At 52.1% G+C, this 18625-nt stretch overlaps 5 protein-coding genes across 5 annotated transcripts; 4 read left to right on the forward strand and 1 right to left on the reverse strand.

Moving 5' to 3' along the window:
* Nucleotides 1-4305: 4305 nt before the first annotated feature.
* Nucleotides 4306-7692, forward strand: AUEXF2481DRAFT_50439 (uncharacterized protein; the record flags this gene model as incomplete). Its single annotated transcript, XM_013484815.1, has 2 exons — nt 4306-4945; nt 7088-7692. Coding segments are annotated over 2 exons (1245 nt in total), but the record flags the coding sequence as incomplete, so codon positions are not given.
* Nucleotides 7693-11123: 3431 nt separating this feature from the next.
* On the reverse strand, nt 11124-11833 carry AUEXF2481DRAFT_43735 (uncharacterized protein). The gene has a single exon (XM_013484796.1). The coding sequence runs from the start codon at nt 11762-11764 to the stop codon at nt 11336-11338; it is 429 nt and encodes a 142-aa protein (XP_013340250.1). The 5' UTR covers nt 11765-11833; the 3' UTR covers nt 11124-11335.
* Nucleotides 11834-14114: 2281 nt separating this feature from the next.
* On the forward strand, nt 14115-14725 carry AUEXF2481DRAFT_32765 (uncharacterized protein; the record flags this gene model as incomplete). The annotated part of the gene is made up of 2 exons (XM_013484780.1): nt 14115-14246; nt 14303-14725. The coding sequence occupies 2 exons, from the start codon at nt 14115-14117 to the stop codon at nt 14723-14725; spliced, it is 555 nt and encodes a 184-aa protein (XP_013340234.1).
* An 822-nt stretch (nt 14726-15547) lies between these two features.
* Nucleotides 15548-17359, forward strand: AUEXF2481DRAFT_701524 (uncharacterized protein; the record flags this gene model as incomplete). Its single annotated transcript, XM_013484867.1, has 5 exons — nt 15548-15909; nt 15959-16287; nt 16369-16591; nt 16641-16838; nt 16888-17359. 5 exons carry the CDS (start codon nt 15548-15550, stop codon nt 17357-17359), a joined length of 1584 nt encoding a protein of 527 aa, XP_013340321.1.
* Nucleotides 17360-17802: 443 nt separating this feature from the next.
* Nucleotides 17803-18617, forward strand: AUEXF2481DRAFT_701527 (uncharacterized protein; the record flags this gene model as incomplete). Its single annotated transcript, XM_013484868.1, has 3 exons — nt 17803-17845; nt 17898-18002; nt 18052-18617. The coding sequence occupies 3 exons, from the start codon at nt 17803-17805 to the stop codon at nt 18531-18533; spliced, it is 630 nt and encodes a 209-aa protein (XP_013340322.1). The 3' UTR covers nt 18534-18617.
* Between the last annotated feature and the right edge of the window lie 8 nt (nt 18618-18625).

Raw genomic sequence — 18625 nt, forward strand, 5'->3', positions numbered from 1 at the left:
TGCTGTTCTGGCGCGTCGGAAGCACAACTCTTGTCTTGGGACTGACACTGAGACTTCTGTCGCGTTCCGAAATGTTTGTAGGATAGTCAACAGAAGGCCTCTTGACGTACGCCTGCGGCGACTCTTGGGGATGGGCGAACTGCGGTGGCAGAGAATTGGCGGGAGACTGCAGAGGTATACTCATCTGGTGCTGCAGAGCGTGCGAAGCACCGGAGGCGGCGCGGTTGTGCTGGCTCTGTGCGAGCGAGGACTGGCGACTGAAGGGTACCATGGGCGGACCTAGAGGAGTGCTGGGCTGCGAGTGCTGAGGCGGGTACTGGTGCGAGCTACGATGGGCGGCGCCGGGGGGTGTAGGTGACATCGAGTGAGGGTAGTGTGGTTGGCTCTGTTGACGAGGCGTGTGTTGTGGATAGTGCTGCGATGGACTGTGATGCGGCGGCGGCGGCGGCGGCTGCTGCTGCTGTTGCTGGTGGTGGTTTGGCTGCGGAGGGAAGGGATATTGGCTGCTCGGATATTGCTGTTGTTGCGGCGTGTGCAGTGCCAAAGGAGTCGAGGGGTTCGAGTGGCGCACTTCATGCTGGTATGGAGGTTGAGGCCGCTGCTGATAGTATTGCGGCGGCGGTGGTTGCGGATGCTGCTGGTGCTGTTGCTGTTGCTGCGGTGCACCGGTATATGTGCCCGATGAGGATCTTTGCGGGGGTAGCGAAGGAGGAGGGAAGCTCCCGCGCTGACTGCCCTCGTGTTGACTCGAGGAGCGCCCCGATGCACCATCGTTGTTGAGCATATCGCGGAGGTCCATGATGCCGGCCGTAGATGGAGTCTGAAGGTGCGCTGGTCGTGTGTTCCCCTGGCCGTGACGTGTACCGGCCTATGCGCCCGCGTCGCTTCTACGACTACGCGATCAACAGCTCTAATAGGACATCAAGAAAGTGATACGCCGTGTGCCTACGCGATGGCCGTGATGTTATGCGATTCGTGAGTGCTATGATGTATGCGGATGGCAGAAAGCTGTTCTGAAGCCTGACGAAGCTTCGACTGCCGGTGGTTTTCTACAGCCTGCAGACTCTCCACACCACAGCCCAATCATGACATGTTTCTTGCTACTGTGACTCGATTCTTGCCCAAGTCCCCAGTGACCACACACTTAGTCCTCTTAAACACGCTGTTTCGAGGACTAGAAATCGACTCAAGCCGACATTGACCGCCAACAAGTGCTTGTCGTCCACACGTACGAAATCGACTTGCTCTTGGCGAACTCGCCCACGAACAAAGGCTCGCCGGTCTGTGCGCTCAATCCTTGGGTGTGATGACTGTTGAGTCTTCGAAAGTGCTTTCTCAAAACCCAAAACCATCAAAACTCCACGACATTTGAAATTCACCATCAATCATACCAACATGGTCTGCTCCAAACTCACACGAGCATACTCGAGTAGTAGACCTTATTGATGACATGCAGATCGTAGAGATCAATCGGACTTCTTGCTGTGATGCTTGTGGGGAAAAGTTGGCTTTGCTCTCCTTGCTTCAATTTTGTTTCATCCGTGCTACGGCTTTTTACACTATTTCTGGCTTTGTCCTTATATTCATATAACTATGTTCTTGATCGCATTCGATATATTGATCTTAGGTGCTTTCTGGCGTACGTCATGCTTGGGCATGTCCTTTCCACCAAACCCCTGATACGCGTGGTTAGCCTCTACGCCTCTCTCTCAACACTAGCGAAGCCTTCGAGGCGTTCAGGGCGTCCTTTCGCATGGTAGCCACCACCGTTAAAGGTTCTCATTAAAGAGCGTCCAAGCGCCATCAGCTCTTCCTCGGTCGCGTCCGGGAGATCACCGACGTAGCGTAGCTGATTGACATTTTGATCCAGTGTCGAACGCGACCGAGGGCAGAATCAAGGTCGACGTTTGGCCTTCAGCTGCGATGCTTTGATTCGCGTCCTTCAGCTGAGCTGCTGAAGCCTGCTTGCGCTGGACCATTTGATATTGGCATATTGCCTCGGCCAATCCGGTCTCGAGCCTTGCCCTCAGATCTTTTCATCTAGACCTTGGTAATATCTTATCACCTATTGATCACCCACCTCACAGCGAATGCAACTTGCAGGTCAGATCCGAGGCCAATATGAGTGTGCATCGGCGACAGCCTCCGCGCTGCCACCAAGTCTTGTCTCTCCTCAGGTCGCTTGCGTTTTGCGTAGCGTCCGACGGTCGACCGGTGTCGCCGATTTTAGCGCAACAGCGAACAACTCTACTGAAATGCCGTACTAGCAAATGTGCGCGATCGTGTTCACACAATACATCATATCCTTCTCTGAGAATTCCATGTCTCTGATTCTTTCGCCAGGTTTCACTGTCACGCGCTCAACGCTTCCCGATCGACCGTTTTCGGCAAACGTCACACGCTACGTGCCTCATGCCGGGTTCTCTCAACGGCATGAATCACCACACATTGCAAACGTGCCCAGAAGCCGGCTGTGAACATCTATCAACGGGCAACCGGCAATCTTGCGTCTGGACGGAGATTTGTTCCATGCAGGAACAAAAGATCAGAGTGCTTTGACGCCTCATGCGGATGGCCGAGCCGTTCGAGAGCCTGGTCTAATGCAGGTTACCGCAATTCACTAGCTCGACCAAGTCTTTTGGGCTGGCTGAGCTGCATATCGAGTTCGCGTGCACGGTCAAGCCTTCCTCTTTAGGTCGCTTTACACTTTTTGGTCCATGTTAAGCGCACAATTTTAGCACGCTTAAACACGCTTTTAGCTTCTTCATGGCGACCGCCCCTAATGTTCAGCCGCTCGTGGGTTGTTTGGGACTGACAATCTTCATGCCACCCCGCCTGGGTCGTGTTAATATGGAAGAGCTGAGGATTCAGATTATATAAGAGTCTGCCATCTCGCTACCGTTGCCGTTTCTATCACAATCGTCTCTCGCTCTTTCACGTCCTCCTTCTTTACCCAGGGTCTCGTACCCGCTTCTTTCGCTCATCATGATGATCTCTCTATGGAAGACTCTTGCCCTCCTGGCAGCTGTGCTCCCTCAAGACGTCTCCGCCCAACAATACCTTGGAGATGTCATTCCTAATGCCACATATCCCGGTGTGCCCGGTTCAGAGTTATGCTACTTCAGAGTAAAAGACCCTGCTGGCAAGAACAACAATCTTACTCTCGTCAACTACCAATCCTTGGGCAGAAACAATAAGCGTGTCGTTGGTTCTAACATCAAGCGTGCTGTCATTATTGTTCACGGTCTCAACCGTGATGCGGGTACATACATGGCTAACGTAAGTCCTCCTCAAGAAGTCGTGGTCGATGTCAACTAAGAAGACACACAGATGATAAGCGCATTGTCTCAAGTCACAAATGACCCTAACATCAACGCCGACTCTGTGGTTATCAACGCACCCAGCTTCCCCAATGGCGACGACAAGAACATCACCTATCCCTACTGGGATTACCCTCCTGGCGCCAAGAAGAAGGCCAGCGGCGGTGCCCAGTCGTTCACCAACCTGCTGGTCTGGAAGGCTTCGCAGTGGGCTGGTGGCGGTACCAACCAATATCCCACCAAGTCTATTGGTGTCTCTTCCTACGATGTTCTCGACCAACTGATCCAGTACTACGGCGACAAGTCTGTTTTCCCCAACATCAACCAAATCGTTATCGCTGGTCACTCTCTCGGCGCACAGACTGTTCAACGCTATGCAGCTGTTGGAAAGCCGCTCAGCTCTATGGGAGTCAGTGTACCAGTCACGTACTGGATTGCGAACCCCAACAGTCTTGTATGGCTGAACTCATCCCGTCCTCTCTCTACCGCCAACTGTGCAGACTACGACGAGTGGCGTGATGGTCTTGCCGCCTATGCTGCCTACCCCAGCGTCTACAACACTGGCCTGGTCGCTTCTGGTTCTTCCGCTGTTATTGCCAACTACCAGGCAAAGAACAAGGCTTACGCTCGTGGCACTCAGGACACGGGTGACGATTCGTCTACTTGTGCACCATTCACCACCGGTGGTAACCGTAACGAGCGTTTCTTCTACTTTGTCAACTACTGGACTCCTACTTGCGAGGCTCCAACCTCGGCCTCTGGCCATTGCGACACCGTTGATTTGATCAACATGGGCCACGATGGTGGCGGTATGATGGCCTCCCTTGCTGGTAGAGCTCGTCTGTTCAATGACAACTTCTACGGTGATGGCGCACGGTCTTACGACTTTGGCTATCCTCGTATTCAACCAGCCACCGATGACCCCTTCCCGGACCCTGCCTACAACTCCACTTCGGACGACTCTTCAAAGACTGTCTATGCTGGCAACATGACCTCCGCCGGCTGCTACACAGACAGTGGCCCTCGTACGCTTTCTACCATGATCTACGATTCTACTTCCAACACCATCGATATGTGCACCTCTGCTTGCGCCAAGGCAGGGTATAATATTGCTGGTATGGAGTACGGTAGCCAGTGTTGGTGTGACAACACGCTCGCTCCCACCACCCAGAAGGTTCTGGACGTCGGATGCACTTTGACATGCCCTGGAAACAGCTCGCAAATTTGCGGTCAGGCCAACCGCCTCTCCATCTACTCAAACGGCGCTCCTGTACAGCGTGCAGCACCTTCTAACCCTGAGGTTGTAGGCAACTACTACTTCTCGGGATGCCACAACGAATCCACCAGTGGTCATGCTCTCTCTGCCACTTCATACTCTGACGGCAAGAACATGACCTTGGAGAACTGTGCAGCATTCTGCAATGGCTACAAGTACTTCGGTGTCGAATATTCTGCTGAGTGTTACTGTGGTTCGTCGTTTGGGCCAGGTAGCGCCATCGCACCGGATGACTCTTGCTCCATGCTATGTTCCGGTAACCAGCAGGAGCTCTGCGGTGGACCTGGCGCTCTGTCGGTCTACACCCTCAACGCTGATGCTCCTGTCTCGACCATTACCCAGGGCTCTGGTTCTGCTCCTACCAGCACAGTGCCTTCGGCATCTGGTCTTCCTTCCAGCAGTCTTTGCCCTGCTACCAACGGCCAGAACGTCGCCGATTCAAACAATGTCACTTACACTGTTGCTTGCTCCTCAGATACTAGTATTGGATCCTATTCTAGCTCTCAAGCCGCTAGTTCATACTTTGACTGTATGGTTGCCTGCGACAACGCTGCATCCACTGGCTGTGTCGCATTCACCTATGTTGGAGGAGCCAACGGTCAAGGTGCTGGAACCTGTTATCTCAAGAACGCTCAGGGCACATTCACCACCGGAGGCAACAACCTTGTATCCGGATCAAGAGTCTCAGCTGTTACCCCTGGAGGCAATACCACTGTGACTTCCTCCTCGACCTCGGCTTCTTCTAGCAGTACTGCATCCGCATCGCTCTGTCCTGGCACCAACGGACAGGCTATCTCGGACTCGAACAACGCCACCTACACAATCGCTTGCTCCTCGGACACCAACATCGGGTCGTACTCAAGTGTACCCGCTGTTAACACTTACCTTGAATGTTTGTCTGCTTGCGACGCCGCAGCTTCATCCGGCTGTGTTGCCTTTACCTACGTTGGCGGAGCCAACGGCCAGGGATCAGGCACTTGCTACCTCAAGAACTCTCTTGGCAGTGTTGTCGCTTCTGGAAACAACCTTATCTCTGGTTTCTTGAAGCAATCTGCCGTGGGCTCATCAACAGTAAGCTCAACTCAGAGTGGATCCGCCTCAACGTCGTCGACAGTCTCATCGTCTGCCGCGGCCTCGCCTTCTGGATTGTGCCCATCTGTGGATTCGCAAGACATCACTGACTCAAACGGAAAGACTTACACTATCAAGTGCTCATCTGACACCAACATCGGCTCCTTCGCAAATGGTCAGGCAGTCAACACCTACGCAGACTGCATGGCCTCTTGTGACTCTACCACAGGATGTGTTGCATTTACTTACGTCGGTGGAGCCAACGGTCAGGGCTCAGGTGCCTGCTACCTCAAGAACGCTCTTGGTAGCGCCGTCCCTGCAGGAAACAACCTTGTATCTGGATTCTTGAAGCAATCAGTGAACTCATCAGTGTCTTCGTCGTCGACAGTCTCTTCTGCAGTCTCATCTACAGTCTCATCGTCGGCGACGGCCTCAGCTTCTGGAGGAAGTCTGTGCCCTTCTGCCGATAAGCAGACTGTCAATGGCTACACTGTTGCTTGTTCCTCAGACACAAACATTGGTTCTTACTCTAGCGGACAAGCAACAACATCGTACACAGATTGCATGAGCCTCTGCAATGCTGCATCTTCCACTGGATGTGTCGCATTCACCTACGTCGGTGGACAGAACGGTCAAGGGTCGGGAACATGCTACCTCAAGAACAGTATGGGCAGCGCCGTTGCTGCTGCTGGCAATCTTGTTTCCGGTTTCCTGAACCAATCCCAATCATCCACTCAGTCGAGCTCGGTATCCAGCACGGTGTCGTCTACTATCTCTTCGTCAGCATCAGCATCTGCAAGCGCCCAAGCCAACCTTTGCCCTCAAGCAAACGGCCAGATCATCACCGACTCAAACGGCAACCTGTACAATGTTACTTGCTCTGCAGACAACTCTGTCGGTTCATACTCGAACGCTCAAGCTTCTACATCGTACCTTGACTGTATGACCGCCTGTGATGCCGCCGCGTCATCTGGCTGCCAAGGCTTCAGCTACGTTGGAGGAGCCAACGGTGTCGGATCTGGCACATGTTGGTTGAAACAGTCTATGGCTGACTACCCTGCTGCCGCCAACAATGTCATCTCTGCTGTCAAGGTTGCACAGTCCAATGTCGCCGCTGGAAGCAGCTCAGTTTCTAGCTCTTCGGCTTCAAGCTCGTCAGTTTCTAGCTCGACTGTGTCTAGCTCGACTGTGTCTAGCTCTTCAGCATCTAGCTCGTCGATCTCTAGCTCTTCAGCTTCTAGCTCGACAGCATCCAGCTCGACAGCATCTAGCTCGTCAATTTCCAGCTCTTCAGTTGCGAGCTCCTCGACTGTCAGCTCCTCAGCATCTAGCTCGGCGATCTCTAGTTCGTCGGCCACAACCATGTCAACCTCCACAGCAACAGCGTCAAGCACATCAGCCTCCCTCTCCCTGCCCACAGGCTTCGCCTCCTACGGTTGTTTCGTAGACGGCACACCTCGTGCTCTTGCTTACTCCGCTGGCTCCAAGAGCGACAACACTCCCTACAAGTGTGCCTCCACCTGCCAATCCCTCGGCTACAAGTACGCAGGCACCGAATACGGATCCGAGTGTTGGTGCGCCAACACCGCTCCTTCCACCAGCACAAAGGCCACCGACTGCAACATGCCCTGTGCAGGCGACAACACCCAAACCTGTGGAGCTGGCAACAGACTCAGTGTTTACGTAGACAACACCTGGACCAACAAGTTCAGCGCCAGACCCAGCTATGGAAACTGGAACCTGATGGCCTGTTACGTGGATGGCACTAACGGCCGTGTTCTGCCCACCGGTGTTTCCATGACTGGAGGTGCCAACAACGCAACCATTGCAAACTGCCTTGACGCTTGCACACGCAGCGGACTCACCGTTTGCGGCGCCGAGTACTACCAAGAATGTTACGGTGGTAATGTCGCTCCTGCCAGCAACTATGTTGCTGGTTCTGACCCCTTGACTTCTGGTTGCAATTACCCTTGTACGGGAAACAAGACCGAGGCTTGTGGTGGTTCTAACAGGATCTTGGTGTATATTAACAATGGCACCATGCCTGCTCGTCTTCGTCATCGTTAAGAAAGCGGTTTGTTTTGGCTCTTGAATTTGGTTCTTGATTCTTTAATGATGGGATAGCGAGCGGTGTCTCTGCCTTTTTTACGACGTTCATCATTTCTCTTCTTTTACACCTCAAAATTGATGAGATTAGGGGATACATCTACCTTAGTTAATTTTTGTCTATACACCCACTACATGATCATAGATCTTTTTGCTCCTTCACAATTACTGTCTTGTTCTACCATTTGCTTTCCTCACTTCTGTGTTACCAATCCTGGGCTTGTTCTTTGCATGTTGGCGACCATCTTGGTGATGCCAGATCGCGAGATGCAAGTGTGGCAGTGACTGATTTTAAGCTTCGGTCCCGACCCCAAACCGACGCCTCTGGGATCCCCCACCCAGCCACAGCCACTCTTCCTACAATATCTGATCGACCCTGAAACCTTCTCCCCAAATCCAACTCTTGGAAACTCCCAACGTCGTTACCAGAACGGGAGAGATAACGTTGCAATGACATTTCAGCAATCGAGACCTTGGGGAATGTCATTGTGGGTTGGCTTTTTCACTTGGTTTGGTTATACAGCGGACCGCCTTTTGATCAGATCAACCTTCTTCGCAGATGCGGGCTTGGTTTCGGGAGGAGCTTGGTGATCTGGACTCGTCTTTGCATTTGCTATGGTAGCTCTGAGGGGATATATGGTAGCTCTGGAGGTAGTCTTGACATGATGAAGTCTGGTGCTGATGACACAAGTTGACTGTCTGGAGCTATCTCCGCTGACTCCAAGTCGGTGTTGCGATATCCCGTGTGTAGTTGCTTGGCCGTACTGTCGATGATGCGAAGGCTGATTGCGGCTCAATTGAGCTTTTAGGTGGCGAGGGTTGTGTGGTAAACCATTTGGTTAGTGTTAGCGAGGGTGGTTTATGATATCATGTCTATTCTACTGGGCACGTGCCCATAATGATAATCTATGCGAGTCTGCATCGATGCCTATCGTCCTGTCGCGAGAAAGGGTTTTGGCAATTGTGGTATGGTCTGGAAGACCGTGTAACGGCAGCTCAGGAGTGTTGCGTAACGCGGACCTTTCTGCGGGCAAAGTCGCTTTCGAGAGGGTGTGTACGACAAGTATCTGCTCTCCATGGTCCTTATATCTCCTAATTTTCTTTAGCGACTTGAAGCTAGTTGGCTCAGGGATACACGGAGAGTTCGATCTGGACGACGCTGCACAGTCTGTCTCTGTGGTCTTACTCAAGATGTTTCTGCCTTGTATCGCGTGCAGGATGATGGACAGGAGTCTGGTCAACGACGTCAACTGGCCGATGGACGTCGCGGTCAAGACGGGTTGGAGGAGTGGTCATTGCGATGATATGTTGTGCATGACTGACATGGCGATTGGGCGCGAAACTCGTTAACAGGGCGTACAAAGAGACTTGCGGTATCGACAATTCTTGGTAGCCAGGCAGAATGTGAAGTACAAACAGCTGGATGTCATCCTAGTTGGGGGGTGATTAACAGTAGATGAATGAATAACAGCCTGGCCAAGATCAATGAACTTTGGACTTGACGTGAGTGGATTGGGAAAGTGTTGACATCTTCGTGTTGTTTGGGCAGGGGCTGATGCCTCTAGTTGGCTTTTGTTGCTTGCCTGTTCGATCGTCGAATACGCCAAAAAGCGCTTGACACTATGTGTATTATTCGAAGAGGCACAGCACTGCAGGAGTTCTTTCGACATCCGTCCCGAGCATGTCTAGCTCATCATGAGCAGCTCGGCCTTGATCCTCCAATATTGCATGTAAGGCCTCCGACGACCAATTTAGCATAGATATTGTCCTCCTGAACAGTATGCATGGCTTGGTGGGCGGCGAAGACTCCATACACTTTAGTATGATCAGAAGAGGCTCAATCGTGGTTCGACATCTTTGGAACTGGAACAAAGTTGGGGTCTGGATCTAGGGTCGATATGTAGGGCATGAGCGCTCTGAGCACACTAACAACGTGCTGCGTCGAGGTACTCATAGCCTGCAGTAATGCCAGCGCAAAGAACACGATTCTTTGCAACCACCTGCCCAAGACTTCAGGCCAGCCACTTGAAGCGCTTGTCGGGAGACCAATGAGCTCTCGAGGATGCTATTGCCATGCAGGTCTCGGCTACTCTCGTGCGTATCCTAGTATCCGGTCCTTGTAGAAGTGTGACTCGCATGCATGTGTGAATCGTTACCAGTAGACTTCGCCGGGTCGAATTTGTATTTTACTGCTGCTTAGCCTTCGGTCAGTGGTGGGTACGCATTTCGTGATTCGCCGCAGTTCTCCTGCACGTCTGTCGCTCTATATTGCTCCGACGGCTTGGACTTGGTTATATGATGACACGTCGATGGTGGAGATAATCTCTCCACAGCCAATGAGAAGGTTGAGAGGCTCTTGAGGGAGTGTAGCCTGCTGGAACCCCTTCTATGATGTGGCTACCTGCAGTCCTGATATGTATGCTCAGCACGTTTTGCATGATAAACTTGGATCAGCTGATGTTGGGTCAACGAAATTGTCGGCAGCCAAGTCAACACATCGTGCGATGCTGTTAGGGCCCGTGTAGAACAGGGTTCTTGTAAGCGAGGTGTTTGCATCACTGTTCTCTTGCACAATGCATGGCTGCGTATCCATGTATACGGAAGATTTACCGGTGTGGGTCGAGGACGCCGTGGACTCGTGACTGGTCTCGATGGGTGTTTTTGTAGAAATCCGGAAAAAGTTGAAACGGAGAAACCTCAGCAAAAGTCAAGCTGATGTCGTGCTGTGTATGACTCGGCCACTTCTGCTGATCATGCGAAGAGTCGAGATTCTCTGGCATAGTGAAGCCATCGAACTGCCGAGTGAACGCGGAGAGGCGAAGTAGTCCGATCGATGTGCCGGCTAATGTCTTTTGCTGTATCGACTTCGGCGGAGGACTCACCAACAGCGACAGCTAAATTGCCCATCATCTCTACACTCTTGCGTTTAATGATGTTGATGATGGGATATGCATCCGCTGACCCTGGTTCATTGAAATGAGATGCATGCTTTTGCGCATGGGTAGTTGCTCGAGAACGACGTACGTGTCGCTAGCGCTACCAAGTGCTGGGAATCCGAGCGTGTCTTTTGCAGCACCACGGTATTATTCGCGTCGCACACGAGTTGAATTCGTATCACTCATTGATCACGGTCGTCCGTATGTTTCGCTACTCACTATCGAGGCTGGTCGGCGCCGTCGTTGTTGCCCAGCATAGGCCGTGCAAGACTGGAGGTCGTTCGGCCGGAAGTTGCGAGGTGGATTTGTCCCCACATGACACCATCATGAAGCAATTTATTATGCCATGAGATCGATACGACTTGTTCCATTCGGCAATCGAACCGGAGATTCGACAATATACAATCTACGACCGTGGAGGCTCTCGATATTCACAATTAGCCTGATGACAAAAGGCTGTGGTGGAAAAAATTGGTGGCTGCATACAACCCGCATCCCAAAACATTAGATTATTTTCTCATGAGAACAGTCGTTCCCAAATATATATGGTGAAGTGAAGCAAGCAAGGGCATTGGTGAGATGCAGGGTTAGGTCGGCGCAAACGCCATGACTGCGTCTCGACCGTGCTAACCTTGCCCAGGAGGAGATTGCCGGCTGAGAGCAAACGAGCGGTCGTGTCCAGTTGTCCTGGTCAAGTTGGTGTCAATGGCAAGCATCATCCTTTCAAGAAACCCGTCCAGGCCCAATGCTGAAAGCCCACCGCGCATCTCGACAAACTGCCGTAAGCCGCTCATGTGCGTCGAGAACGCATCTGCATCCCTCCAAAAAGCCTCGTACTGTGCCATGGTTGCCATAGTCGCAATCATGGAGTCCTTGGTCGAGAGGCTCTCGTTCATGGCCTGAATTGCCATGTCCTTGAGCTGAAACAAATCCACGACTTGCGCGTGGGCAGGCATGGACGACCGGAAGAGCGACGCAGCAAACAACAGAATGGCGTGAAGCAGTGCCACGTCAGTCAGCACGAACGGCATCCAGACAGACCTTAGAAGATTCATTGTAGCCGCATCGTCTGATTGCAGGACCTCCTTGGCTGTGAACGTAAGGTCTGGACAGTCTGTGTTAGCAATTGGTGTGGTCACGACGCTGTAAATTTACTTGCAGTTCTCTAGTATCTGATTAAGGTATGGCAGCCACTGAGCCGGGTAAATCTGTGATACATCTATCATCGGGCGCTGAGATGTGTCTGAGAACGAAGGTGCGTCGGAGCTGTTGGTCGGGGACACAGGGCTCTGTTGGTCCGATGTAGCAGATCTTGACAACGGGTAAGACGCGGCATGTGCACGACCTTGTTGAACTTGAGCCGATAATGTACCCAAGAGTTGCGGGTCACTGTTGGATCTTCGAGCTGCCGCGAGTTGTTCCGCCTTTTGATGTTGTTGTTTCGTGACATGACTCCGTATAGCCCGTCGTACTTTCTGGTCTTTGGTGTCGCTGGGATCTGTGAGATTGACAAACTGAAAGGACATCGCTGGCTCGGATGATCCTGGAGAGACAGGGGATGAATTTCCGGGCATTTCGTCGTAGATCTAGTTGAGGTAGAGCACGGCAAGGACACTGGGTTGCCAGAAACAAGATCAAGTCACAGCCAAACGAATGAGACAGGCCGAGATGTGTACCGAGTTGCTGGTAGATTGAGATGCTGGTGCAGCCTGCGAGATTAAGTACAGGCAGCTACTCGGAGTAGCCGGCAAGATATATAGATGTTGAGTTACCTGGGTCCAAGATGCATAGTCACAAGCAATGACCACAATGATTCCGACAGCTATTCATGGTACTGCAACAATGCAGATTTGGCTGCAGATGTTCGTTGGCAAACTTTCTGGGCGTGGGTCCTAAAGGGGTAAACATGTACACTTATTGGAAGCAGACATGGTGGTCGTGCTGAGAAAGTCTCGAAGGACATTCGGTAGTGGCTAAGACCATTGACAAAGATTAGAGAACAAATATGGAATACTATGCCTTCGGATGCATGAACGTTGTGGCATGCAAAGCCGAGGGTCAGTTTAGGCACTACTTCTGAAAGGAGCGAGGCCATTTTTATGGAGTAGCCGCCTTGTCTGTCATGATCAACCAGCTAGCTGAACGCCTTCCTCAGGTCCGCATGGTTCGCGCCCATATATGGCGCCATTTACGGTTACATTAAGCATGGCAGGACCACATTCGAGAGCTGCTGTGGTTCGCATCTCGCAGCGCATCTCGCAGGTGTGAAGAGCGAGGCATCAGCCTCACCGATAGGTATTTTGCAGCATGTAGTTATCAGATCCACACGTTCTAGCCTCTAGACACGAAAAGACATGGGCGAAAGCTGTGATGGGTTACCGGTACCTGGGAAGATTGTGTTTGACAGATCCAACTGGACAAAGCCACACCCAGTGGCCATCTATTCTTGCTCCTCGGCGAGACACGGTCTCGGTCCAGAAGGGCAGCTGCATGAAGCCGAAAGGATCAACCTGAAAAACATGTGGGAGCAGCGCGTCAAAGGATTGTAGATGGCCACTGATCTCTGAGTATCTTGTCTTGTCGTCAGATAGGGTGATCAATGTCCACGAACATGATGCAGCCTTTGCTAGAGACGTAAACGTATCGAAAAGAGTGGAGCGCCCACTTCCAGGATGCTGCCAGGCACATGATGGCTGATGAAGTGCGGAGGCAGTCACCCGAACGCATGGAGAGCATCTCTTCTGTGACTCCAACTTTAGTTAGCGTGACCCTGGGAACGTACAAGGGTATCTGGAATTAGATAGTGTCCACTGGATGCCATGCTTAGGTGAGCTCTCACTAGAAACTGTCAAGCTCAGATGGGTCTTGTGCGTTCTCGCAGCTTGGAATGGATGAACTGACAAGCTATGTACGAAAAGGGCTTGTGCATCAATTTCAGCCGCACAGGCAGATGGACCGGGCCCTGGCAGAGCCGGATCCAGATCCAAGAGCCCTGAAAGTCGTCAGAGTTGGGGTTCGGGATCGATACTTGGGAGGACGAGTAAGATGCACCAACGACGGGCGTAGCAATGGTGAGTAGTCGGCCATTATGATGGTGCTTGTCCTACCCAAGTCACCAAAGTACTGCACATGCCGGACCCGACCGGACGGATAACAGAAGATCCCGTGGTGCTTGGTGAACTGCAAGCATACCGAGCGGGCGGTTGTGGGGTCTACGTCACAGGTCCAAATACAGAGGGGAAACGGTCGTCAGAAAAGAACAAGCTGCAGCTTTTGCTCCCTCCATCTGACAGACGCTATTGAAACAAGACATCAGCCTCCGGCACAACGACTATGCATTAGCAGCGCCACGTGAATCCCCCCCCCCGGAACTTGGTCAGCCTCACTGCCACTCCTTGCAGAACAATGGACACGCCGCACAGTTCAAAGAGGCACAGGAAGAGAGACTCTGATCTGCTCGCAGAAGTGCCCGACCATGCTGTCCAGCTCGACTCGGAGCAGCTGTCTGGTTCAGGCACCGACAGCCTATTTTCTCGGGTATGCTTACTTTGTGTTGCACATCTCATCCGCACGCAACTTACACGTCTCTTCAGATCGTCCTAGGCCCGCTAACAATGATCTCCTTTCTACTTTCTCTTTGTGTCGTTGACAGTCAACAACGTGCGTGGCGCGTCGCGCAACGATCCGACAGCGAGCCGTGGCCCTGGTGGAAGAAATTGTCGCCCTGGACGTGGTGGAACGCAGAACCCTATCAGTCTCCTCATGACACCACCTGGCAACATGCTGTACCAGCCACCATCTCGTCCGACGACGGCGCAGATGGGACCGTTCCCGCTCCTGCAGTGGACACAGCACACTGGCATACCCGTAAGAAGCACAGAAAGATGGCCAAACTCACCGTCTCGGACGCCATCGATATGAGAGAGGGCATGGCGAAGACGTTGGTCACAGCAGGCTTGCTGGGTATGTTCTGCGTCGTTTGGCTTGCGAAACATATATTTTTCCCGCCTGCCTGAGGCGGTGCGACTGATCATCACGACATATACTTACTAAGACAACGAGCTCTCACAAGCAGTCTCTGACTTAGAGCAGTCGGCGCTGCAAGAGACGATTCCAAAAACTAGATCTTCGGAAGGCGGTGACTGCAGACGTGATCAACGACGTTGCCAGCCAGCTCACGTGTCACTAGATGCTGAGTTCATGGTGAAGTCTCACAGATCTCCAAGATCTTGCGTGCATTATATTCATCCTCACTCTGTGCGCAACACTGTCACACTTGTAGCTGTCTTACGATACCATGCTATCTAGACCTGCAGCGACGTCACCGAGATGCGTCTTTGGATAGACTATCTGGGTCAGTCTCGTGGTTACGAAATTCTTACGTGCCTCGCTACATCCTCTCGTTCCTCTGTTTCAGCCATTCCAAGAGGGCGGGAGTGACAGTGTGTAGCGCACTTGGAGGTTCGTAGTCCGCGCCAAGTCCAGGAACTGGTTAATCTCCTGCCTTCGAAGGTTGGCAAGGAACCTTCTATGAGAGAAAGAAGGCCAGTGCTATCAGGACATACATATGTAAAGGTAATCGATGGCGATTTCGCATAGCTCTCGTCAAAGACATGACTAAAGGTGCTTTAGACTTTCTTTGCTGAATTAATGATGCCCAGGCCACACATATTTGGCAGACTTGTTTCCGAATTCAACTGCTTTAGGAAGGCGTCGAGCAATAAAATGTGTGACAGATCCATGAATTGCTCCTGCCTCAGGCTGCGTGATCTACGCAAGTATATCGCGACGTTGTCAGATCAATCATCGACGCTTTATCAACATCAACATCCGCAGATATGAATTCCTTATTCAGCTTCTTGATTATCATCATCTCGTGCGTCTTATGCGCAGTAACACCGACTCAAGCGCAAGACGTTCACCCGCACTTCCCTCTCAATCGTGACGTGAAACGTCGGGAGAATCGAGCGCTCAACCTCTCTGATTATCCTCCTCTCGGCATACAAATCCCCGTGGACCACTTCAACACTTCTGACAATCGGACATACAACAATCGATACTGGATCAACGACGTATACTACAAAGGAAGCGGTCCAGTCTTCTTCTTCGACGTTGGCGAGGCAAATGCTCATCCGACAGCGGCTAATTGCCTGGATGCAAGCTCGCACCCCTCCAATGCCGTGATGGCACTGGCGAAAAGGTACTTGATCTCCAATGGTCAAATGCAAACGTTGTTAACATTTAAGCAGATTTGATGGTATCGTAGTCATCTTCGAGCATCGTTTCTACGGAGAAAGCTTTCCTATGCCCATGAACACTACCTCCGGCCACGCACTTGATGCTGGGGCATACCAATATCTCAACATCGAGCAAGCGCTAGAAGACGTCGTGTACTTCAGTAATGTTTTCCAACATCCAAATCCTAGGCCATTCTGGTCATCGCTCACACCTGCACGCACACCTTGGGTCTGGATTGGTGGCAGTTATCCTGGAACCAGAGGTGCCATCATGAGAATCCGCAACCCAGAAATTATCTTCGCGACTTGGGCCAGCAGTGCTCCCATAGAGACTCGCATTGGTTTCTGGCAATAAAACGCACAAATCGAACATGCCATGATGCGTAACTGCAGCGCAGACTACACTCATGTGATCAATTGAGTTGACCAGGTACTGATGAACGGCACGAAGAATGAAGTTCTGAAGCTGAAGACTCAACTCTCCAATGCTATAGACCCGGACATGCAAAGTCAAGCCCATGAGTCCTTTGGTCCGACCGACCCAGGCCTGCTTGAAGACGTTGATGTCGCTCGTGCTTTAGAGTCACCCTTAACGGGTTACCAGTACTACGGACTTGATGTTTTCTTGCAGCCCTTTTGTGACAGGTGAGTCTGGCCAAGATAAACATTTGAGTGGAGCTGATGATAGCACCAGGATGGAGACGATGAACAGCACAATCGACTCCTCGGACAATGGGATCGCTCTCTCGCACAACATCTCGATGGCATGGTCGGCGTTTCTGGTGGGAATCGCTGGGATTCACACCGATGCTTTATCGCCTCTTGGGATTGCTGGGATCTTCACCAATGCTTCATCGCCCTTTGAATCTATCGGCCCTGCAGAAGCGATCAGGTAGACACCTCTGCTATTGTATAACATCGCATCAGCACGCTGACTACAGAAGCTGGCTCAATCAACTCTGCTCCGAGCTCTGCGCCTTCCATTGCGGCAACCCAAAAAACCCTCATACAATTCAGTCAAGATTCATGAGCATCGACACGTACCAAGAATATTGCAACAATACGTTCCCCGGCATTCTGCCGTCAAAGCCTGATGTGTTCAAGCTCAATAGATACGGCGGCTGGAGAATGAACCCATCCAACACAATGTGGACCGCGGGTGAGCTGGATCCATTGACGGCTCTCACCCCCGCCTCCACGTTAGAGGATGCACCTGGCAGACGCAGTGTTCAGATGATCCCCGATGCAGGCATGCCTCCTCCGGACGATGAGATCTTTGGAATCGTCCATGAAGGTATGGTTCATGCGGTGGATCTGTCAGCAGGAGATGGAACCGAGAAGGCTTTCAATGACAGCGTCTCATTGTTCCAGAAGGCGTTGGCGAAATGGCTCCCCGCTTTTGAGTCTCATTAAGAGTCGGATGTGTGTGTACTCTAACCCCACCTGTGAATGCTATGGGCTCTGCACCTTACTCCGACGTATGCTGGGAACGCTTGGTCGACCAATCGTCGGGTTGCTTCAGCCGCAAGAGGACGAAGCTTTATTGATAGACTTTCTGTAATAGTTCACAAATCACCATGGCTGGCTGCAGACAGATTTGTACACATGCCGACTCCAGTACAGTCTCACTTGCACAGAGCTTCTAACCCAGATCGAGTCGTTGTGACGTCGTATAGTTGAATAAACATGTCGGAAACATCATGGATGGGATGACCCTGGCCAGGTACCAGAATGGCAGGAGCTTTGATGTCACCCCACATTCCACTCTGACGTGCGTGCTCACCAACCAAGCCAGCGAAGCCTTGAAGACGGAAAGCTGACAGGCTTTTTGATCACCACCCACAATACAGCACATCATGTCAGGAATCAAGGGAATTGGCGAGACTAAGCAGTACGACGGTAGGAGCACTCGAAGGCAAGACGAGGTCACCCGTCGCTGACGCTCAGCCAGGCTCGAAGCTTCGCATTGGCATCGTTCACGCCCGATGGAACACCAAAATCATCGACGCTCTCCTCGAGGGTGCAAAGAAGAAGCTCGCCGAAGCAGGAGTTCCTGGTATTCGGAGTCAGATGCCAGCAAGTCGATCGGAGCTGACGACGGACAGAGAGCAACATTGAGATCCAGACAGTGCCTGGCAGCTACGAACTCCCCTACGCAGTGCAACAGATGTACGCCTGCTCACAAGCTCAAGCATCATCAGCCAACTCGACATTGCTGAGCTCTGCCACCGACCTCCTCTCAGCGTCGACGAGCGATCTCTCGCTCAAGGACAAGGAGGGCAGCAGCGGCGCGACCAAGCCCTTTGACGCCATCATCGCCATTGGAGTTCTGATCAAGGGCTCGACAATGCACTTCGAATACATATCGGACGCCGTCAGCCACGCCCTCATGAAGCTACAGATGGACATTGGCATTCCCGTCGTCTTTGGACTGCTCACCCTCTTGACCGAGGAGCAAGGACTTGAGCGCGCAGGTCTTGTGTCAGGCTCAAGTTACCACAACCACGGCGAAGACTGGGGCGCTGCAGCTGTTGAGTTGGGTGTCAAGAGAAGGGGCTGGCAGGAGGAGAAGACATTCATCCAGTAAAGAGCTTAGGGAGATAAGTCTGTAAGGCAGATAGAAGATACAACAAGCCTCGCCCGTAGTCACTTGAGAGAGTGGCACGAGCTGAGAGACAC

This window comes from Aureobasidium subglaciale (genome assembly GCF_000721755.1).
Source record: "Aureobasidium subglaciale EXF-2481 unplaced genomic scaffold scaffold_26, whole genome shotgun sequence".
Classification (NCBI taxonomy): domain Eukaryota; kingdom Fungi; phylum Ascomycota; class Dothideomycetes; order Dothideales; family Saccotheciaceae; genus Aureobasidium; species Aureobasidium subglaciale.

Excerpts from the sequence above, each read along its gene's own strand:
- AUEXF2481DRAFT_43735 (XM_013484796.1), bottom strand. The coding sequence starts at position 11,764 with ATGAATCTTCTAAGGTCTGTCTGGATGCCGTTCGTGCTGACTGACGTG.